Source organism: Microtus oregoni, unplaced genomic scaffold (genome assembly GCF_018167655.1).
Source record: "Microtus oregoni isolate MIOR12 unplaced genomic scaffold, Mior012 000012F_ref0000307, whole genome shotgun sequence".
NCBI lineage: Eukaryota > Metazoa > Chordata > Mammalia > Rodentia > Cricetidae > Microtus > Microtus oregoni.
The window spans coordinates 15461098-15484609 of record NW_024543071.1 but is presented as its reverse complement, the minus strand read 5'-3'; the positions used below and the strand labels follow the sequence as shown (position 1 = coordinate 15484609).

At 44.4% G+C, this 23512-nt stretch overlaps 1 protein-coding gene across 9 annotated transcripts in view; it reads left to right on the top strand.

Moving 5' to 3' along the window:
- Positions 1-22865, top strand: part of Btrc (beta-transducin repeat containing E3 ubiquitin protein ligase) — a 177711-nt gene extending 154846 nt beyond the window's left edge. For 8 of the 9 annotated variants that reach the window (XM_041660926.1, XM_041660927.1, XM_041660920.1 and 5 more), the window contains 10 exons: positions 1028-1214; positions 5794-5890; positions 6515-6652; positions 7100-7218; positions 10258-10507; positions 11449-11567; positions 13252-13362; positions 13891-13969; positions 16867-17059; positions 18747-22865. In XM_041660926.1, coding sequence (XP_041516860.1) covers positions 1028-1214; positions 5794-5890; positions 6515-6652; positions 7100-7218; positions 10258-10507; positions 11449-11567; positions 13252-13362; positions 13891-13969; positions 16867-17028 — 1262 coding nt within the window. In that variant the 3' untranslated portion in view covers positions 17029-17059; positions 18747-22865. The remainder of the gene's footprint in view (positions 1-1027; positions 1215-5793; positions 5891-6514; positions 6653-7099; positions 7219-10257; positions 10508-11448; positions 11568-13251; positions 13363-13890; positions 13970-16866; positions 17060-18746) is intronic. The other variant, XM_041660922.1, reaches the window with a different exon arrangement.
- The last annotated feature ends 647 nt before the right edge of the window (positions 22866-23512 follow it).

The following is a 23512-nucleotide window of genomic DNA, read 5'->3' as shown; positions in this document are numbered from 1 at the left end:
TAAGCGTATTTGGATTGTTGCTAATGGCATCCAAGTGTGTCTCCATATGATTAGGGGGAACATGCATGCTGTCAGTCCTTCTCGGTTCATGCCTGCAGAAGACAGACTGTATGACTCCTTCCCACCTTTTGAGCCTTCAGAAAACCTCAAAGATTAATAATTTTGAATGTTTTTGTCTGACCTGTGAGCATAGAACAGTGATGACAGGAAGTGTTATTGGGTGGCCGTCCTGTTTGACAGGCTCCTTTCCGCTGAGACTCTGATACATATTTGGGTGGTAGAAAGCTTTAATTGGGGAGCACACTGTTTTCCACCAGTCAGTTTGCCATGATTTCTTCCGAATGCTACCCACGTTATCTATTGGTAAGATTTTTTTTTTCATTTTTGGTCAACTGTCACTTAGGTTTTATAGCAATAAAATAGTTGGGTTTTTTTTTTCTCATGCAGTGTAGCTCATCTTCGAACTTTAATATCCCTGTGTGTCCTCTCAGGATGTTCCTGTGGCTGTGTCTGCTTCCCTCATTCCCTACCCCAGCACAGTCTGGTGTGCCGCCTCTCCCCAGTACATATGAGGCATTTCTTTCATTGGATAGCTTTGGAACTGCAGCGGTAATAGAAGCAGAATGAGGAATGGACCTAATATCAAGATTTTGGGGGGTCTGAATCACAGAGTTTGAGATGCCATCCATAGAACATCCCCTAGTGTTGAAATCCATATAGATAGATGTGAACAGTTTTCTGGACTCCTTTTTATTTTTAATGTCTTGGGGGTTTTGCTGGTTGTTAGCTTTAACTTCCTTATCTAACAGAAGATGGAAAATACTGTTCATTTCTGTAACCTTATGGAAAAATTATTGACACTCATTTTACCCAAGTCTCTACTTGAGAAGGAAACTGGCCCACACTAGGGACAGTGGCATGCCTTCCTCACACAGCATGTGCTGTTCTTTTAAAGGGCTTTCTGTGAAAAATTGCTCAGCACCCCCTCTGTTCTTTTTCTGTGCTTCCTTCCCCCTCCCCACCAAAGCACGGGGTCTGGACCATATTGCTGAGAACATTCTGTCATACTTGGACGCCAAATCACTGTGTGCTGCTGAGCTTGTGTGCAAGGAGTGGTACCGCGTGACGTCAGACGGCATGCTGTGGAAGAAGCTCATCGAGAGAATGGTCAGGACAGACTCTCTGTGGAGAGGCCTGGCAGAGCGCAGAGGGTGGTGAGCCTTTACCTTCCTCCTACCAAAGTGTTCCCACTCGCAGTTTTGGAAGTCAGTGAGGCCACTTCGCATCATTAATAGCTATTATGCCGATTTATAGCTAAAAATATGAGAGAATTGTTGTTCGTGTACTCAACAGTTTTTCTCTGACCATCATTAAATGACATATTTTGTTAATACTGCTTTGCAAAAGAAAACTGACCACCTCCTGATTAAATGAAGCATTCTGCTCTCTGGACGGAAATTGGGACTCCGCGGAAAGGCCAAGGGGCAGTTGTTAAGGCAGATGGGATAGCTTTGATCGGGTAGAAAGTATCCACGCCTGCTTCTTCCTCTTCTGGGGAAAACAGAATTATTCTCCCTCAGTAGGCTTCCTCTATTTAGTCCCCACTTCCAGTGTCTCGTTACCTTTATAATCAAAAATTAATTTTTATGCCCAAGTAAAATAAAACTATAGCTACCAGGAAGAAAAAAATAGAATTTAGTATAAATCACTGTTTCTTCTTAAAACTTGTATATTTCTTTAGATTTGTGTGTTTAATTGTGACTTCCCTAAGGCCTCATGTAGTCAGCAGCCTTCACCAGTGGTGGTGTTCTCTGCGGCACTATTTCATTAAAACTTCTTGAAGATATTTTCCTTTTTAGAGTTTTGCCTCAGAGTGTATCCCTAGAATGTCACTATAAGACTGTCAGGTATGAATAAATCATTAAGTAAGTTATTAAGTATATTTGATTTAAAAATGATAATAGACATGTGTGTCCCGTGATTGTCTTTGAAATTAACTTGGGGGGGGTCTTTTTTGCCTATAGTCATATACAACCTCCAATAGTTAGGATTAGTAAAGGGAAGACAGGTGTGGTAGTAGAAGGAAGGAGGCTGGCAAGTGTGGGACCCCTAACTCTGTAGCACGACCCTGTGTCAAACAAGTTTAAAACCGGTCGAGGGCTGCAGGTTCCCACATTGTATATACAAGGCTTTGGGTTCAGTCCTCAGCACTACAAACAAAAAACAAATCTTTTTTTTGGTGGTCCATACCTGTAATCCCAGCGAGGAAGGAAGTTGAGGCAGGAGAGAGACTGATAAATAATCACAGATCAACTTTCCTTAGAATTTTCATAAAATTACACTGGACTCTCTTGCTTTTGTATTCTTGGAATCCATGGGCTCGTGAGCATGTTGACCTCTGAGTGGTACGACAGAGATTCCGAGGTTCTGTCATTTGAGCTATTAGGAAAACTTAAAAACCTTTACTCTTAAATCCAGGTCAGGGATCCAAATGCTATCAGTCTTCTTGTGATATGACTATAAACCAGAACTTATTGGGGTTTTTTTCCTCTTGTTTTCCTCTCAGGTGTTTTTCCTATCCTTCCTTACAATGTAGAAAAGTAGAGATTGCCTTTACTTACTGACTTTATACTCTGATAGTTAGCATGCATGTTGTTCAGAGTCCATCAGCTTTAGAAATGGAGCACACAGTTGCTTACTTGTGGGAATTTTAGGATGTCTGAGAAGATTTCTCTATCCCTCAGGAAAGCAAAGAAACTCTCTTCCTTATTCAGGCCTTAAATAACAGTTTTAAAAACTCACTTCTTAGCTAAAAAGATTTCATGCGCCATTAAAATACACTTGTTTCCATCTGTGCTGTAAATGACAGTAGCCTTCCTCATAAACAGTAGCGTGTTTTGAAGGCAGGGAGAACAAGGAGTGGGGCTTCTGAGATGTATAAATGCAAACACAAAAGCAGACTTCTGTTTAGGGTTAATCCTAAACAGTGGGGTCTTTTATGTTGGTTATAAAGACAAAAACCATCAATGAAAAGATAGGATTTTAGCCTTTATTTTTTTTATTAAATAGTTTTTGTGGTACCTGGAATCAAACTGAGGATTTTATACATGTTAGGCAAGTGTTCTACCAATAAGTTAGATCCCAGTCCACTTTTTAGCCTTTTAAAGGGGTCCTTGAAGAGCGATGTCTTCATGCAGTTAGAGCCACTGTTTCCCTCCTCAACCTCAGAACCTCCCCCGCCCCCACAGTCTTTGCAGGTTGTTCAGCTTCTTGACAGATTCCCTTGCCTTTGATCACACTGATAGAATTTGATATAACTTGTTATAGTCCCATGAAGTGGCAAACACAAATACTTGTGTGATCTGTGAATATCTGTTTAGTGTCTTTGGGTGACAGTTACGATGTCTCCCTTTCTGTTTGTTGTCTTTGTGTTTGGTGGTCGTGGTGTTGAGGCCTCAGCCTTCTGAGTGCCGGGATTACAAGAATATGCCAAATTCTCCCTTCTTCAGAAGAAATAATTTATGAACAATTTCTCATTTCCTTCCTTCCATTCTTTCCTTTTTTTAAGATATTTCTTTATAGCCCTGGCTGTCCTGGAACTCACTCTGTAGACCAGGCTGACCTCAAACTCACAAAGACCCTCTTGCCTCTGCCTCCTAAGTGCTAGGATTAAAGCCCAGCTCATTATCCGTTTTTGAAGTTATTCTTACCAAGCCCTCTGTGTTAAAGCCTTTTCATGTTGTTCCTTTCCCCATACAAGTGTCTTTGAAAGTGCCTCCAATTTCTTTTCAAAAGTATACAAATAAATATGTTCTTCCTAGAATGATTGAATCACCAAGATTTAACTTCCACTTTGCTGTTATATTTCATACCTAGATAGATTTGACAGTTTGCCCCTAGGACATGAACTTTGCAGTTTTCTCTCTTAAATAACACTAAGTAATGCTCTCTGCTCAGTAATGGTAACTCTTAAAAGTATGATAAAGGACCACTGGGGAAAAGTCCATTTTCTTAATCAGGAGATCACGTTTTATGATAACATTCTAAATTTAATATTTCACATTTATCATGCATTCACATTCTCACGGGTACCAGACAATTTGCATAGAAGTGGTCCCTGTTGTCAAAGAACATACACCTTAAAAGATTTTGACTTAAAATAGATACAGACTGGAAGCCAGTTCTCAATATCTAGCCACTTCTTTTTAGCATCTTTGATTGGAGAAATTAATATACGTTTGTAAAGGCATGGTAAAGACAGTGGGATAGAAAACGAGATTAGAGATTCATTTGAATCCAATTTCCTAAGAATATAGAGAAAATACATTGAATGTGAAGAAAATCTTGCAATACCTTATAGGAACGACAAAGACTCAAAGGAAGACAAGAATCTCAGGAATGGTGGACACTGAAAAACAACAGTTAAAAATCTCATCTGCATCCAAGTGTTTACATAGCCAGACTGTTCAGAGAAGGATACCACTAAACCAGAATTATTTCTCAAAGTAGCTTACTCACCCTTTATGTTGGTGTATCAGATTTCATAGTCCTTCTTTAAAAAAAAAAACTGTTCTTTTCACTTCTCCGTTGCAGATTTTCTTTTCTGTATTAAGATAGACAGCAGCCCCAGCTGCCTTCCTGACAGGAAATCTCCTCAACTAGTTTTCAAGGTGTCTAATAGGAAGAGGGCAGGGAGAAGCCCTCCTAAAGACATGAAACAATTAATTATATTGTAATGATGCTATAGAGGCACAAGTGGATGACTGGCCCAGAGAAAACGTGATTTCTCTGGTGCCAAGATTATACTCAGAGGCATTTCTGCCTGTCTCCACTTTGCAAGGCACGGTGCCAGTGAGAACAGCAGTTAGCACACCCATAGTGGGCTTTACTAGCTTACACACCGTGTTTGGTGGGTTCTTAACTTCAGGATGAGGAATTAAATTTTTTGCCCAGCAGGAAGTGATTGCCGTTTACCTTTTTGGGGGGGTAAGGGGGTAGGGAGCACTCTAACTTGCGATGTGAGTGTTTGGAGATACGCTATTGAAAGGAAAGAGATGCTAGCAAATGCTGCTTGTGGAGTCAAGGAAATCAGGAACTATGTCTGCGTGTGCACACAGAAACACATCTGTGAAAGCTAGCCTCCTGCCTCACACATGATAGCATGTCTCCTCACCTCTTTCCTGCCTTTGTTTGTTCTATGAACTGAGGACTGCCACGTGGTCAGGATAGCCCAGTGACTGAGCTAGCATACCTACCCCGTGTGATAAATCACTAGAGGCTCGAGCTCCATAGCAGAGACATAGCTGTTACCCAGCATGCTAGGCTTCCTCTGACACTGGCACAAACTGGCTCAGGGGCCTGTGGTAGAGCAGCAAATGACTTACCTAGCAATGTGCACACAGCTCGGGGCTCCAGCCCCAGAGCCAAGGGAGAAAAGTAATAGTTATGATTATTAATCAGAGGAATTACCATTATTATCAAATGATAAAATCACTAAATATACAGAAGCCTAATCAACCAGTAGGTAGGTATACGTTTATCTGAGTATTCATTTATCAGCATCCCAAAGGGGTTGGTGCTCTGATGTTCTGTACTGGAATTAATGTTGATCAGGCTCCTTAGATACCAGGAGGTTAACACTTTTGACACGGGACTCCTAAAATCGCCTTACCATCATGCCTTGCCGGCTAGTCAATGACTGTTATGTGGAATAGTAACTGAAACACTTTGAAGAACTACAAAGCTTCCTCTAAATGGATTTATGATCTTCATTGCTAAATATTTGTTTTTTAGGGGACAGTACCTATTCAAAAACAAACCTCCTGATGAGAATGCTCCTCCCAACTCCTTTTATAGAGCACTTTATCCTAAAATTATACAAGATATTGAGGTAAGAATTGATGGATTTCTGGATGTATGCTGAGTGCTGGGGATCATTAGTATGTTTAGCTTACAAGTATTACGGAAAACCCATTAAGATGTTCGGTGTGGGTTAAAAATCAGTGTCTTTTCCCAATGATTCTTTACCAGGTTGGTAAAGTACAGAAGACTCCCAGTCAATTTTTGTGTAGCTTTAAAACCTCTGTTTACCAACAGATGAGAGTGCACGAGGGGATTACCACCTTCCTAAACACCAGGGAGACCTGGAGCTCGTAAGCTGACGAGCTTCCTTGAAAAGTTATCAGTAGGCATTGATGCTGCACATCTAAGAGGAGCACTGAGCATGCAACTTTACATAGCTTTTATACGTGTGTATCCCACAGAGCTGTGGCTCTCACCCTTCCTCATGCTGCCGCCCTTTAAAACAGTTTCTTATGCTGTGTGACCCCCAAACACAAAATTATTCTCATTGTTATTTCCCAACTGTAATTTTGCTATTGTTATGAATTGTGGTGTAAATACTCGTGTTTTCCAGTGGTCTTAGGCAACCCCCGTGAAATGGTAGTGTGAGTCACACCCCACATGTTGAGACCCGCTGCCATAGAGCCGTTGGTTTCAGTTCTGTCCTTTTCAGACAATAGAATCAAACTGGAGATGTGGACGACATAGTTTACAGAGAATCCACTGCCGCAGTGAAACAAGCAAAGGAGTTTACTGTTTACAATATGATGACCAGAAAATAGTAAGCGGCCTTCGAGACAACACGATCAAGGTGAGGTCTCTTCAGCTGAGGAGCATAGCTGTGGGAGCAAGGGTGACTGTGTTCATAAAGCAACCTAAAGCGTAAGTCCTAAATGTTGTTGCTAGGAAGTGAGAACTTTAGATTGGTTCTAGTACCAAAACCAATTTCCTTAAAGGGCAAGTGTCTGCTTCTCCCCAGAGAATCATACAAATGGATAGTTCCAGGGTTGAACTCCCTTCTAGAAGTGTGCTGATGGAAGCTGTTGTTATTTTGGCCTTCCTAATTATAGGCTACTCTTCCACTTTAATGAAAGGATAAAGTTAGCATTAGACTGAAGTCAGCACATCCAGGTGTCGGCTCTACCTGGAGGAAAGAATGCAGTCTCACCCCCTCTGCCTTGCCATTGGGGGTCCTACATGTACAGAGCAGCAAGTCTCCACAGCACCCCATTGTGACAGTGATCCTTTGCCCTCCTAGATCTGGGATAAAAACACATTGGAATGCAAGCGAATCCTCACAGGCCACACAGGCTCTGTCCTGTGTCTCCAGTATGATGAGAGAGTGATCATAACTGGATCATCGGATTCCACTGTCAGGTAGGAAATCTCAGGCTCTGAAACACTCTTTCTGTCACAGTAATTCCCTTGTCTTTAAGTTTTTATTTAATGTGAATAAATATGTATGTCTGTGTAAAGGTGTCAGGTCTTAGAGTTAGCTTCTGGTTGGTCACTTGTCACTCTAGAGCCAGACCCTTGATTTTGGAACCATTGGGTAAATTTCTACTTTGGCATGTTTAGAAAGCTACACACAGGTTTTAATTTAGAGAAGCACCGGGCATAGGAACTTTCCCTCTCTTTTGGGAAAGCACCTCACAGGAGTGCAGGAAGGGAGATTGTAACTGCAGTGCAGGCGTGCATGAGCCCTTCAAGTGTGTACAGGTAAGCAGGGCTCATTCCTTGCCAGCCCCTCCCCTGCCGTCCCCACAGTGTTTAATTGCAGGTTCCACTCAGGGAGGGGTTCTCAATTTCCAGAGGCACTGGTGATTTGATGGCACAGCCATTATGCTGCTGGGGTCCAGTGTAGCTTGAGTTCAGGGTACCAGCCTCGCTGCTGAAAACCTGCTAGGAATTTCACCTGAAGCTAAAGAATTTAGCAAACATGATACATCAAAAGTAACTTTTCAAAAGCTAGAATAAAAGGCAGTTAACTACATTGTTAAATTCTCTAAAGTTATTCCCTGCAAGTAGGAAAAGCTGCTCCTTTGACTGCTAGGCATAGCAGGCCGCTCCTTGCAGTTGTTGGCAACTAACTTTATGCGTACTGTGGAGTGCCTTACAGGGGCTGGAGCATAGGGGAGAGATGATGTTTTGTTTGCTAGTTTTGGCAATGTTGGGACTGAACCCTGGGCTTACCTCTTAGCAACACTGCAGAACAACATGGCTTTCCAAAAGGAGGGCTCAACTGAAAAGGGCAGCAATAAAATGTTTTAAAAACCAAAGTCGATGTGCAAAAATAGAGTAGTCAAAGTATTTCCATCATGACACTGTTCTCAAGCTATCCAAGGGTCCCCACTGCTATGAAAAAAGTACTTGGAGTAGGAGGGAGGACTCTTGTTGACCTCTTGCCCTGAAAAGCACAAAAATGGAACCTTGAACTTAGAATATAAGTACATAATTCTGACCCTTAGCCCAGGTGGAAAACTTAACATTCAGGGAAGTCAAACTCAAGTCTACATTACTAAGTCTGTGGAAAAACATCGTGGCCATGGTTTCTGTGGGCAGTCACTGGCACAGGTCCTACTGCTATTCTTTTTTTTTTTTTAAAGATTTATTTATTACGTACACAGTGTTCTGCCTGCATGTACACCTGCAGCCCAGAAGATGGCATCAGTAATCATTACAGATGGTTGTGAGCCACCATGTGGTTGCTGGGAATTGAACTCAAGAGCTCTGGAAGAGCAGACAGTGCTTTTAACCTCTAAGCCACCTCTCCAGCCCTCTTTTTTTTTTTTAATCATTTTTGTTGATTATTTGGGAATCTCACATCATATGCCCCAATCATGCTTACCTCCCTGTGATGTGGAATTCCCCTCTGTATGCTGTGAATACAATTGGTAAATAAAGAAACTGCTTTGAGCCAATAGCAGAACAAGGCAGAACAGAGGTAGGTGGGGAAAACTAAATTGAATCCTGGGAGGAAGAAGGCTGCGAAATGAATAGAAGCCATGTAGCCCTGCCAGAGACAGATGCCAGAACTTTACCCAGTAAGCCACGGCTACATGGCAATACACAGATTAATAAAAATAGGTTAAATTAATATGTAAGAGTTAGCCTCTAAGAAGCTAGAGCTAATGGGCCAAGCAATGATTTAATTAATACAGTTTCTGCGTGATTATTTTGGGAGTCCGGGCAACCTGGAAACGAACAAGCAGCCTCCTACAACATCCCTGTCTTCCCATGACCCCCACCCCCAAAATTCCATTTTGTGTTATCCACATATTTAGTGGAGCGTAGTCAAATACCTAGTGGCCAACTGTCCAGGGAGAATGGGTCTTTCTCCACCTGCATCTGCCAGAAGCCATCAGCTGAGGAGAGCATGTGGTGGCCAGAGCAGGATGGAGCTAGCTCTTCCATTATGCCAACTTGGCACAGCAGCAAGGGGCAGGACCAGCTTTCCCATGCCCACAAACATTAACATGGCTTCAGATGGCAGCCCCAACCACAGGCATCCATGTGGGCTTGGGTGGTAACACAGGCACAGACCCACTCTTGGTTCTCCCTATTGCTATTCTTTTTCCTGGTTTACATGTGTGTTCTTAATAGAATAATATTAGGATAGTAATCCGAAAATCTGTGACAGATTATCCGGTGATAATGACTACTTCCTCATCCTTGAGCACTATAGCTTGGCCAGATTTCCCATCTTAAGGTTTTACCCAGGAAACACCTACTTCCTGCCTTTTCTCTTTGTCTACACTGCTTCCTCATGGTTCATTCATACCCTGCCTTGGGGCTACAAAGGAAGAGCACAACAGTTGCCATATAAGTGGGGGGTGAGGAGCTGGAGAGATGGCTCAGAGGTTAAGAGCACTGGCTGCTCTTCCAGAGGTTCTGATTTCAATTTTCAGAAACCACATGGGGCTCACAACCATCTGTAATGAGATGTGGTGCCTCCTATTGACAGAACACTATATACATAATAAATAAATTTTTAAAAAAGTGGGGGTGGGCCGGGTGGTGGTGGTGCACGCCTTTGGTCCCAGCACTCGGGAGGCAGAGACAGGCGGATCTTTGTGAGTTCGAGGCCAGCCTGGTCTACAAGAGCTAGTTCCAGGACAGGCTCCAAAGTTACAAAGAGACCCTGTCTCAAAAAACCAAAAAAAAAAAAAAAAAAAAGGTGGGGGTGAGCCGAGCATTAGGGTCTCTTAGTCTCTTCTTAGGAGGCAGGTGGATCTTTGAATTCAAGGCCAGCCTGGTCTACAGAGTAAGTTTCAGGACAGCCAGAACTACAGAGAAACCCTATTTCAAAAAGAAAGTGAGTGTTTGAGAGAACAGGCACTAATGGTAAGCTCCATAGTCAAGAAAAGGCACTGCACTGAAGCCTAAGAACCATCTATTCTCCGTTATCCTTTTCAGAGTGTGGGACGTAAATGCAGGTGAGATGCTAAACACATTGATTCACCATTGTGAGGCAGTTCTGCACTTGCGCTTCAATAATGGCATGATGGTAACATGCTCCAAAGATCGTTCCATTGCTGTATGGGATATGGCCTCCCCAACTGACATCACCCTAAGGAGGGTGCTGGTGGGACACCGAGCTGCAGTCAATGTTGTAGACTTTGATGACAAGTACATCGTTTCCGCATCTGGGGATAGAACCATAAAGGTAATGGGCCACTTTTCAGTGTGTTCACAAGGTGTAATAAGGAGTTGGTGTAAAAGTGTGATCGAAGACAACTGTATACATAAGCATTATGGTAGAATAATGTAATGTTTAATTCAATTTTTATTTCTATAAATAACAGTAATGGGCTGGAGATGTAACTTAGTGGTAGCTTGACTGGTATGCCCAAGACCCAGCTTAGAAAGATACTAACAGTTATTACGAGTGTGAGAAGAGCAGGTGTAAGTTTAAGATCAAGAAAATAAACATACTGGAGCTGAGAAAATGGCCAGGCTGATGAAGTCCTTGTCGCACAAGCATTAAGGACTGATTTCAGATTCCTAGCAGCCATGTAAATGCCAGATGTGGCAACCTAAGTTTGTGATCTCAGTGATGGGCATGAGGGCAAAGATGGTAGATCCCTGGTGCTCACTGGCCAGCCGTTCTCCAAAGCAGGAAACTTCGTGTTTCAAGACCTGTCTCAGAGAGAGAGTTGGAGGAACTGAAGAGGTGACTCGGTGTGTTAAGACAGAGGACTGCCTGCTTTCACAAAGGACTCAGGTTTAGTGGTCAGCATGCAAATAGTGGCTTAAAACCACCTGGAACTGTAGTTCCCGGGGCCCTGACACCCTCTTCAGGCATCCGTGGGCATACAAACGTGGTACATACAAACCCAAGTAGACAACACATGCACATAAAAATAATAAATTTATCTCTGAAAAATCGGGTGGAAAGGAGTTCTGTACGAGGAAAACATAAGAAGCAGCCAGCTTCACATTAGTCCCCTGTTACCACGAACTAAACTCGACTCTGATTTACATCGCTGTTCTTTGAGACATTCACATTCTCTGATGACTCACTTCTGTTTTCTCCTTACCCAGTACTCCATTTTTACTGGCAGACGTGTACCGATCAACTGCTCAGTTGTCATTTTTCTCTCTCAGGTATGGAACACAAGTACTTGTGAATTTGTAAGGACCCTAAATGGACACAAACGAGGAATCGCCTGTTTGCAGTACAGAGACAGGCTGGTGGTGAGTGGCTCATCTGACAACACCATCAGGTGAGCAGCAGGTGCCCTTTCCCAGAATGGAGCCCATCACCCTTCCAGTCACCATTTGTGCACAGATCTCATGGTCTTTAACTGTCTGTTTGTTGTGGTTTGTTGTTGTTGTCTGGGTTTCGAGACGGTTTCTCTGTGTAGTCTGGCTGTCCCAGAACTGGCCTCTAGTTCACAGAGTCCACCTGTCCTGCTTCCTGAGTGCTGGGATTATAGATGTGGAACACCACCACCTAACTTGGTTTGGTTTGGTTTTGATTTTGATTTTTTTTATTCTATTTTCATATATCCATTCACTCCTCCCAGTTCCCCCCCACACACACACCTCTCCTCTCCTCTAGGTCCAATCAAATATGTTTCTTTTGTGTAGCTTCTTGCAGGTCTAAAGCGTGCCCTCCCGGAGAGACAGCACAGAAAAGCTTTTTGTTAGTGTGTTTCCTTCACCAAATAGACCTATTTCAGGGGAATTGCTTAAATAAGAAACTTAAGACAGCTAATGAAGGTTAAGGACCCTTCTTTTAAATTTCTTTCCTGTAGGGCCGGGCGGTGGTGGTGCACGCCTTTAATCCCAGCACTTGGAAGGCAGAGGCAGGCAGAACTCTTTGAGTTCGAGGCCAGCCTGGTCTACAGAGCAAGTTCCAGGACAGGCTCCAAAGCAACAGAGAAACCCTGTCTCGAAAAACCAAAAAAAAAAAAAAATTTTTTTTCTGTAGCTGAAAAATGCTAATAAATAAAGGCCATTTCTCCATGTCTCTGTTGTTGAAAACATAAAGAAAAGGAGGAAAAAAAAGATTGTTTCTCTGCTAGAAATCATGACTTTTCACTTCAGTACAATAGTTGGCCAGAGAGCTGACTGTCTGTAAATTTGAAGGTTCTACAAATCTGTACTGTTTGTATTTTTGTCCTTACAAAGATGAATGACAGAGAGGTGGTAATAATTTGGAAATTTTATCTGTCATCTTCTTTCCTTCAGTGCCTGAGGGAAGAAAGAGCTAGGCCTGATACATATCAAACCTGCCACTCCTGGAAATCAATGGAATTGGGCTGAAAGCATTAAAACTATTGCCGCCGACTTCTCGAGGTCTGGCTTTGCTCCTCTGTCGCTGGTGATTGCCCTGCACAGCACTGAGGCAGTGTCCTCCAGCAGAGAGGGAGCGACTTTGTGAGAGTGGGGTCTCAGTGACACAGTGTTTCTCACTCTTAGGGGTGACTTCTGGAAGAATTACTCTCCTCTCCCTTTCTAGGGACTGCACGTTGAATTCCCGCTGGGAGAACCTGGTTTCAGAGTTGTGTAAAGCATTGCGTTTTGAAAATATTTACAGCATTTGGACTTAAATCACACTTTTTCTGCCCAAATTATATGACAGATAGAAAATGTTATATTGAAAGTAATATGCTTTTATATGAGTGGCATTTTTATTTTATGTGTCTGACTGTGTTGCCTGTGAATAGTATTCACACCCATGTGTGACTCACACCCAAGTTGGTCAGAAGAGTGGTGGGTTCTCTGGGACTAGAGCTGTGGAAGGTGATGAACCCACCTGTAGGTGCTGAGAACCAGAGCTCCTAACCGCTCAGCATTCTTTCAGCCCCCTCTGTGAATGCTCAACGGATGTGTGAAATATATTGTAATATTCAAGACTTAGAAATGAAGCCATGTAGTTACTTGACTCAGTTTTCCTTTCAGATTGTGGGACATAGAGTGCGGTGCGTGCCTGCGCGTGTTAGAAGGCCATGAGGAGCTAGTGCGCTGCATTCGATTCGATAACAAAAGGATAGTGAGCGGGGCCTATGATGGGTGAGTTCACTAACAATTGACAAGACAAATAAATGTTAAGAGCTCAGGCTGTAGCTTAGTAGCAGAGCATGTGCTTAGCATGTGCAGGGCTGGGCTCAATCCCTAACACCTCCCTTCCTCAGAGTCTGTGTCTTTGTCCTTCCCAGTTTATGGCTCTAAAGTTAAAATATACCATTGCTTAATTGGTATTCACCTCTCTCTCTCTCTCTCTTGCTTACTGCTTCCTAAAACATTCTTTCTAGTCATTAATTGTATTTGTATTGATCATTATTTTGGCTATTAGATTCTGTATTTGTCTGGTTTGCCTTATAAAGCGAAGAACCAGACAAATCCAGCATCGCAGGCCAGGCATGTAGTGTGGATGTTCTAAGAGAGGATGTGAGAGCCCAGACCCAGACCCAGACGTCCTCCGATTCCTGGGAGCTACATTTGCTACCCATTCTTATTGCCCTGGTTTTGTTCTGTTCTTCCTTGTGTTCCCTTACGTTTGCTTTTAACTAAGACTTTTGTCCCGCTTTTAATCTTCAGAAAAATTAAAGTATGGGATCTTATGGCTGCTTTGGACCCCCGTGCTCCTGCAGGGACTCTTTGTCTACGGACGCTTGTGGTAAGAGCCTTATTGTTAAAGGGGCTGAAGAGCAGGTAGGGGAAGAAATTAAATGTTAATGTGCTGTAGAATATAGATCTGGATTTTATAGTTAGATTCTCACAAAACCTACAAAGTGGAAAAGCAACCAATACATGACAATAAAATATGTTTATATAGTGCCTTTCATCCAAAAGTGCTTTAGAGACTGTATATGGAGAGGACGGTGGCAGCTGCTTAACAGCTGCACGGTACCTCTCCCACATGTAGTGCAGGAAGTGAATAAGAATTCTGTATCCACCAGAAGCAGCAGGCGGTACTGAGGGAGAGAGAATATAATTACGCAAATTGGAACCTGTCCAGAATCTAAGGACCTGAACACCTGTACTTGAAAAAAAAAAGTACTCTGGGACTCACTGGGCCCCTGGTCAGCTCCTTAGTTCTGCATCTCATTCACTAGGCAGTGCCTCCAGCACCTCCAGTCCTAGCACCATTAGCCCCTGTCCACCCCATGCTTGAGCATCTTGACACTTGGCGAGAGAAGTGAGTTAGGAGGAGAAATGACACCTTCAAATGCTTTGTAGTGGGGCCTCATGTGGCCCTGGCTGGACTGAATTGTGCTCCTTCTGCTCCCATTTCCCTAGTACTGGGACCACAGGCCTGTGTCCACCACAGCATGAAGTTTTTTGTCACATTATAAGCCACAGGCTCAGACTGACAAATGTTACTTTAGCTAGATGTGTGTGGATCCAGAGTAAAAGAAGGAAAACTTTGTCTTTCTTGGATTTAAAGCACTTTCTTAAATTGTGTATGGTGGCATACACATGTAGCTCAGCATTTAGAGGCTGAGACAGGAGAATTGCCATGTGTTCCTGAAAGGCCTGAACTACAGATTGAGACCCTGTCCCTTAGATCCAAAAACCTAAGATTGGATGCATTCTTTGAGTATCACATGAGCTTCGCCTGCTCTCTTCATACATGTCTTCAGGTGGGTACTCTATGCACGTGTCTGTAATCACAGGCGTTAAAGGTGAGGCAAGAGGAGTGGTGGTGCACACCTTTAATCCCAGCACTCGGGAGGCAAAGGCAGGCGGATCTCTGTGAGTTTGAGGCCAGCCTGGTCTACATAGTGAGTTCCAGGACTTCCAGGGCTACATAGAGAAACCCTGTCTCAAAAAAATTAAATAAATGGATAGATAGATAGATAGATAGATAGATAGATAAATGAGGCAAGAAGATTGTGAGTTTCTGACCTGACTATATATAGAGATCCTGTCTTTAAAAAGAAAAATCGAACTTTACAAATAGGGAATGGTGGTGAGTGCTTATAACCAAAACTCAGACCTAAAGAAGGATCTTGAATTCAAGACAGGCTAGGACTGTATAGCAAGACTTGTTTACCAAAACAAAACAAAAACAGTAACAACATAAGAGTATTCCGCTTGGGGGCTGGAGAAATGGCTCAGCGACTAAGAGCACTGACAGCTCTTCCAAAGGACCTAGGTTCAATTCCCAGCACCCACATGGCAACTCACAACTGTCTGTAGCTCCAGTTCTGGGAGCTGACACCTCACACAGACATATGCAAGCAAAACACCAATACATGTAAAATAAAAATAAATGAATCTTTTAAAAAAAAAAGAAAAATAGGTATTTAAAAAAAAAAGAACATAACCGGACGGTGATGGTACACACCTTTAACACTGGGAAGCAGAGGCAAGCAGATCTCTGTGAGTTCAAGGCCAGCCAGGTCAGTTACACAGAGAAACCTGTCTTGAGAGTCAAACCAACCAACAAAGAATGTTGACTAAAATAAGCTGGGCACAAATAAATAAATGTGTGTGTGTGTGTGTTATATGAAATTTAAGAATAAGTAAAAATCAGGGGCTGGAGAGATGGCTCAGAGGTTAAGAGCATTGCCTGCTCTTCCAAAGGTCCTGAGTTCAATTCCCAGCAACCACATGGTGGCTCACAACCATCTGTAACAGGGTCTGGTGCCCTCTTCTGGCTTGCAGGCATACACACACAGACAGAATATTGTATACATAATTAATAAATAAATAAATATTTTAAAAAAAAATTGAAAAAAAAAAAAAAGAATAAGTAAAAATCAGTAGTAGCACAAGAGTGCAGGTGAGACTGACTAGTACCGATGTCGAAAGCACTTTCCAGGAATAGTAGCCATGCCTGATGTAGGCAGTGCTCCCGACCCTGATACACTAGACTAGGCTCCTGGCCTCATGAAAGCCAGCCATTAGAATTTTGCAAGTTGTTGACTGAATGTGGATAGCTTCAAATTGGTCATGGTTGGACTTGGTGCATCATGAAAATCTGTAAATGGTTTATGTTTTTATTTTATGTCCATGGATGTTTTGCCTGCATGTGTATCTGTACAGTGCAATGCCCTCAGAGACCAGAGGGTGTCAAATCCTTCTAGAATTGTAGTTATAGATAATTGTTAGTTCCATGTGGGTGTTGGGAATTGAACCTGGGTCCTTTGGAAGAGCAACCAGCATTCTTAACTGTTGAGCCATGTCTCCAGCCTCAAGAAGTTTAGTTGGCACACAATTTACCAACACCTGCTGTCCATCCCTTGACATCTGATGGTCAGAGGAGCTTGCAGGAGATGATAGGTCAGAGAGGTACCAAGAGTACTCTCCTCTCCTCTTGCCTAACCCCAGTTGATAGTGACAAGCCAGTATCTTCTTTGCCATTTTGCCTACGTAATACTGCTTGTTTACTGTGTTCCCGAGACCAGTTATTGCCAGGTATTTGAGTATTCCATCCTAACGTTAGTGAAACTGCTTCCTGTCTGTGTTTGAAACAATGACTGAGCACACCATAGCCTTTGTAGGCTCCTTTAGACATGATGCTTTTGATTTGGGGTCAAAATCATACTTTTGTTTCTGCTTCCTTAGGAGCATTCTGGAAGAGTTTTCCGACTCCAGTTTGATGAATTCCAGATTGTCAGTAGTTCGCATGATGACACAATCCTCATCTGGGACTTCCTAAATGATCCGGCTGCTCATGCTGAACCACCCCGCTCCCCTTCTCGGACATACACCTACATCTCCAGATAAATAACCCAACACTGACCTCACACTTGCCCGGGTATGAAAAGAGCTTGTACACCTGTAGGAGGTGGAATGTTGGCTGTAAGGTGCTGCTAGCTCCTGGGAGTTTCTCCCTCTCAGTTCCTTGTCTCACCAAGCCCTAGACAGCAGGAGGCATGGACTGAAGCAGGGACTTCCATGGTAGAAGCTAGCAAGTTCCAGTTCTAGAGGATTCCAGAATTCTTGTGTAGGAGTACCAATAGTTCCTTCAGTACCGTTTTTATGAAAGTACAATGACATTTGAACCAGTTGGAAAATCAATGACCCAAAAGCCTGTCATTTATAGGTCTTAGATCAGGGAGGCCTTCCAGTCTAGCAGCTCATCTGACACGTGACCAGAAATGTCTGACATTGCACATTTCCACCTTTTTTGTCTCCAGTCTCTACTCCATCCACAGGAGATTTTCCATGGTTGGTTGGTTTGTTCATTTCCAGCAGTAACATGAAGTTGATATCCTTCCCAAATCTCTAGCAGCTCTCTAAGGCAGGGCAAAACCTAAAATGCCCGGGTATTGTCTATGAGCACATCCACAGTTGGCTTCCGGTGCCATCACTGGGTCGGATGTGTTGGGGTATTGAGTCCTAGGAAGAGCGCCAGCTTGGGGAGTGTTGCCTCTGTGCCTTTCTGTGTGTCACACTCGCCTTGGTTGTTACAGCAGACATGCCTCTCACTGCACTCCTGCACCCGTCAGTCTTCCTGAGGGAAGGAGTATGTCTCTGGGGGCTCCCCTCACGTCTCTGCTGTTGGAGGAAGCATAGTTGGTTCATCATTCTTCAGCTAAGTCACACTGGCTGTGTGCTCGTGGGCGTGTAAAATTCACAGACTGTCATATCCTGATGAGTGAAATGAGTACAGAATCTGCCTTGTAGGTCTGCATGGAGATAACCATGGTTACAATGTGCCTTGTCTGCCCTTTCGCCAATGTTTGGTGTTTTCCAATGTAATAGTATTTTGTTATTGGGTGGGGGGCTCCTGGGTATTGAGTACCTGGCCTGCCTCATGTTAAGCATTTAACCGTGAAAATGTGCGCCTAACCCTCGCTGTTCCTATTCTCCCTCACTTTGCTTACATCTCTCTCCTCACACTGATGAAGCAGACATCCCCTGAGAATCTGGTTCTGTCTTTTGTGGCTCATCTAAGGTCTCTTCTTGGATGGTCTTACCCTTTCCCATGACTTTAGCTCTCACTCCAACATAGATGACTAGCAAATCTGTATCTGCAGTGCCACCCCTGCCTTAATCTCCGGGCTACATTTCCAGCCTCCACCTACACATCTGTCCTTGAAGAGACCAGGAGCACTTTTAGTATCTCCATACCCCAGCCAGCTTTCCGCCATACATACTTCTTAGAGAGATAGCACTGTGCTCCAGGACCGTCAGGCAGAGCCCACAGAGCCGTCCCTGCCTGCTCTGTTGTTGCAGGGAACAGGGGAAAGCATGCACCATCCCGCCATTGTTCCCTCTTAATCTCAGGATGTCAGAGTGCCTCTGCACAGAGCTAACCCTGTCCTCTGTGTAAGTCCCCAAGGAGACTGGGACAGAAGCACTTTGTGGGCAGGGAGCAGCCCTGGAGATGGATCCCCAAGCCTTTCTCATTGCCAGCCACATGAACATTCTTTTTGTCTTAGAGCAAGTGGAAAGTACAAGGAAAGGGGCTAATGACTGTTGGCTGTGTTTCCACACAGGACTCGTTAATGTCGCAGTATTTAACATATCTGCCAAGACCAGGGTGAACAACAACAATCACACTCCTACCCGGATTCCCCGGATGGATCAGCGAGGAGCAGGGCTTTGAGACTCCTGTTGGGACACAGTCGGTCAGCAGCTGACCAGGATGGTCTGCTCGGCACACCCGGCTGCTTCAGTGCTGCTATCAGAAGATGTCTTTATCTTGTGTGAATGATTGGAACTTTTAAGCCTCCCTTCCTGTTCCCTCCCCTTCCCCTCTGCACCTGTTTCTCTCCCATTGGGTTCCAGACAAAGATGACTTATAAATATATTTAGTGTTTTGCCAGAATCTCTCTTCCTTTGCTATTAAGCAGAAGAACTAGTTTCCCCATATGGCTCACTTCTAGGGGACAGGGGCTGCAGCTTCCAGGCAAAGAATGCCTGGCCTCCCCTGTTATTGTAGGAGTGCTCAGCACCTGGCTGGAGCAGTCTAAGCCACTGCGTGGGAGGAGACAGCTGCCTGCACATCCTTAGAGGAGAGAGAGGGACACAGACTGGAAGATCTGCACCTGCTGCCTCCTCCCCCACCTGGGTTCTGTCCCCCTTCCTCCTCTCCATCTTCAACCTGAGAAGGCATGTGCCGTGTCCTCATCTAGCATGAGGCGGATCACCCAGAAAATGGGACACTTGGAAGAGTTTGAGTATCCTAATTTCCAGGCTTTTGCTGCAAGTGACCCCGGGGCAGCGGTGGATTCATGAACATGACACTCGCCATATTTGCAGCTTTCTCTCTCCTTCCCTGTGCCCAGGGGGAGGGACAGGAATGTCCTGGGCGCCATCAGTGGTTGTGTTTGCTCTGGACTCAGCAGTCTCCTCGGTTCCATGTAGAGTGGAAAGGAGCTGCTGATTGCATTTCCTCTCATTAACAATTAGATGTGTAATAAAAAGCATTGTGCTTCATCTTAAATCACTGGCAAGGCCTGCAGAAAGGCTTGGAGTGGCCAGCGCCAGGCACCACTGCACTCTGTACCATGGCTCACATCTGTTTCCTTGACCAAGCCGGAAAGCACCCAGGCACCCATAACTGCCCAGACTGTGAGCACAGCAGCTTAAGAGATGGTCAGGAGAAAGCTGGTTCTCCATTTAGGCCAGTAAATATCTGTCAGTCTAACTGCCTCAACCTTGCACAGCAGATCCTTCCTTCTGCTTCCCCCAAACCCAGTATTTGCAGAAAGGCAAGGCTGCCAGAGGGGATCAGGGTGAAGCTTGGCACACAGGGTTACTAGTAAGCAGGAGCCTTCTCTTCCTTTCCCTCTCCCTGCCTTATTTTGCTGTCCACTTTCCCCAGCCAGTAAACTCTGGCAGTCAGTAAAAATGTAAATGACTGGACTTCCTCAAGGGCTAAGCTGGCCACATGGAAGGCAGCATTGGGCCTCTGCCAGCAGACTCCAGACACAGAGGCTCGTGAGTAAGCCTGGGAGAACTTGAACTGAGAGCCAACTCACTTTCCCCCAGCATGCATTGCCTGCTAAGGGATGGTTAAGGCATACCATTGGGCCTGAGGCCACACTACAGCCTTGCTTTTCCCTTGGAAACCAAGCAGTCAGGCTCTCATCACTGTTCCTAACCATGCATTTGAATTTAAGAAAGCCAGCTGAACCAGCTGCTATAAAAATAGAAATGGGGGCCAGTCCCAAGTGGCCTCTAGCCAGGCCATCTTCACTTCTGCAAGAGAGAGAGAAGAGAGTATCTTCATTCTCTGGTTTGCAACTCTTCCCTTACCCAAAGTGTCCCCGAGTGAATGCCGTTACATGCTGAGTCAGGTCACATGAGTGCCATTTCCTTTTCTTGTGTAACTGTAATCTCAAGTTACATCTAAGAAATATCTCTCCGTATTTGTTTCTCTTTTCCTGACCACCCACATGCTGCAGAGAGTCGTCTGATTAGCTGCGCTGAGCTCCTTGTCCACTGACTATTAATAGTGAAGGACTTTGCTGAAAAACAGGTCAGACATTAAGAGACCTAAGCTGCTTCAAGAAATGGTCTAGTGGCCATAACTTGACTAGCCCTTCAGTTATATGCTGCTTTGAAAGGTAGGAATAGGAGAACATCTGGCTTTGAGGGAGATGTGGGTACTCCTGCACACTCGCCAGGCCAGCACTGCACTCTCCTTCCGAGGTCTAGCTTTGTAGGTGTGCTCTCTGACACCCTTGAGAAGTGTGGCCACCCATCGTACTTGGGCCCGGGTGGACCCTGCGTGTTGACGCTGTTAGTTGGGTTCAGCTCTTTCTCCAGGCTGTCCTCTCTGCTGCTGATGGAAATGGGAATGAAGTTAAGTGGTCTGAGAAACTTGAATCGCTCACATTCTCAGCTCTGGGGTCATTTACCAGTTCATTGTAGAAGAAACAATCAGGTAAGTAGAAGTTCATTTCCAGAGAAAGTAAATCCCACTTACCATCTCTGCATGATTTCAGTGGGAATTGATTATCACCAATCCCCAACTGGGCGAGAATAGATGTAAAGTTTGACCTTTTTAAAAGAAAAGAGAAACAAAGAACATCTCTACACATTTAAAGGAATAGTAGACAAGAAGCTGCAAGTGTCCTGTGGCTCTGAGATGACTGTCCCCATGGTCAGTCTCTTTACTAAAATCTACCTTTCAGTGTACGGCTTGAAAGACAGCTGAAAGCCTTCTTAGGTGGATGAGCCTGTGTGCAGGTTACCCTGCTGGAGGCTGGACCAATGTGTCACTGGTGATGTCTAGACAAGGCCAAGATTCCTTGATGCTCGTGTGTGTGTGTGTGTGTGCTCACACTGGGTACATCCCTTCCCTTGAAGTGCAGTCAGAAAGTGGATGTGAATTATGGATGGGGAGCCTTTTACACTTGTCCCTTGGCTAAATTCTTTCAGATTTGTCGTAACTTTAGAGACAGAAACTGTTTGGAACTCTGTTGACGAGTAATAAAGTCTGGCCCCCCGTAGCTTGTTTTGGAACTGGAAATGACACTGAGACTCCTAAATCATTCTGTAAGAAAAAAAAATATTTTTAGCACTGCAAAGCCGGGGAGAAGGCTGTCCTCACTCATTCTCTCTCCTTTTCTTGCTGGCCTCTATCTGAGAGGCTGAACTTGACCTACGTGGTTAGCTTTTTGACTAGACGGAGAAAGCTGAAAATGATTAGGCCCATGGTGATGTTCATTGTCTTGGCATCTCCCTGAAGTAGATGGTGATACCTTCTGGTCCTGAATCTGAGACAGGTCCACCTAGATGAGTGCAGTACTGGGTAGAATGAGTCATGCTGGTACCCAGTCCCTGTGACTGCAGTCCATGCAGTGGTGATCAGTTTACAGTGTAACTTTGGTCCACACTAATCACCATCCCTATTTGATTAAATTCAGCACTTTGAAGTGCACTCAGAGACTCCCAATGGGGCCAGTCCTAGGACTCACACAGTGAGCATGGCTGGTACCAGTGAGGCAGCCATCTCAGGGGAATAAAGCTGAGCTTTATATATGATGTCAGTCTCTTAAAGCTAAGAAGAGAAACCAAAGCAGCAGGTGGCTGCCCACTTGCAGGTGGAATCTACTGCATTGCTGTCCAGAAACCCCTAATGCTGGCAGCCCTGTTTTAACAAAATAGCCCAGTGCCTGTGGTCTGACATTTCCTGGAGGCAGTTGACTTCCCAAATATATACTTCTCAACAAACTCAGCTATCTGACTTAGCTTCTGAGTATGTGTAGGGACAGAGACTGTGTGTTATCTCCCCTACCAAACCTTTCCCTTGGATGCTGAAGGAAAAGCACAACAGGGTAGACCTCTGGGTACCAAGGAAGCTGATACTTTCCCAAAGTAGTAACCCTCGAGCCCTGGCAGACTCCCTGAGGGTTCTCTGTGGACACTAGCGGGAGCAAGCCTGGCAGCAGTGTGAGCTAGAGAGCTTTTGGTTGTTCGCGCTTCGTCTCCTAGATTCTCCAGTGCTGAGTGCTTTCATTTTTGTGATTATGTTACAGTGATGTGTAGTCAATATTCCAATATGTTCACAAGCTAGGACCATGGTAATAGAGTGTGTTTGGTTTTTTAACTGTTTGGGGGGGAAAAAGTAAATTACAAGTACAAGATTAAAGTGAATTTTCTAAGTGTCTTTTCTCTTTGACCCAGCATCATAAGGATGGTTGAGTTTTCAGAATACAGTCGAAGAACTGTACAGTAGATTATTTCTTTTATGAGAAAACCAGATCAGGAATCTGTTGTGATAGCACTGGGGACACAGAGGCAAGTGGATCTCTTGAGTTCAAGACCAGCCCGGCCTATGTAATGAGATCCTGTATCAAAAACAAACCAAGGTCCAGCCAGTTGTGTGTGCTGTACTTGGGAGGCCAAGACAGGAGATTCTTGAGTTCAAGGGTACGTGGCAAGATGATCTACCTCAAAAGTAGGGGAAGAAAAAAACGTGACTGAATGTTGTAAAGAAGCAATTCGGCATCCAAGTCATTCCTGCGGGGTCATGTTGAGCCACAGGGAGGGCTGTGGTGACAGCTGGCCTTGATCTGAACTCTCCTCTGCTCTTGGATGGGGGCCTCTCCGCTCCACCTCTTGACTCACAGGTTCCCCAGCCTTGGGAGCATTGCCAGAGACTCACAAGCCTCTTGGGAATAACGGTGCTGCTCCCAAGTGAGCCTCTCTCTCTCCCCCAGGACCAGTATACAGATAGGAAAGGACTGCTTCCTCCTACCCTTCTCTGTGGTGGCCCCAGTAGGGCTCTAGTCAGAACTGATTCATCTTT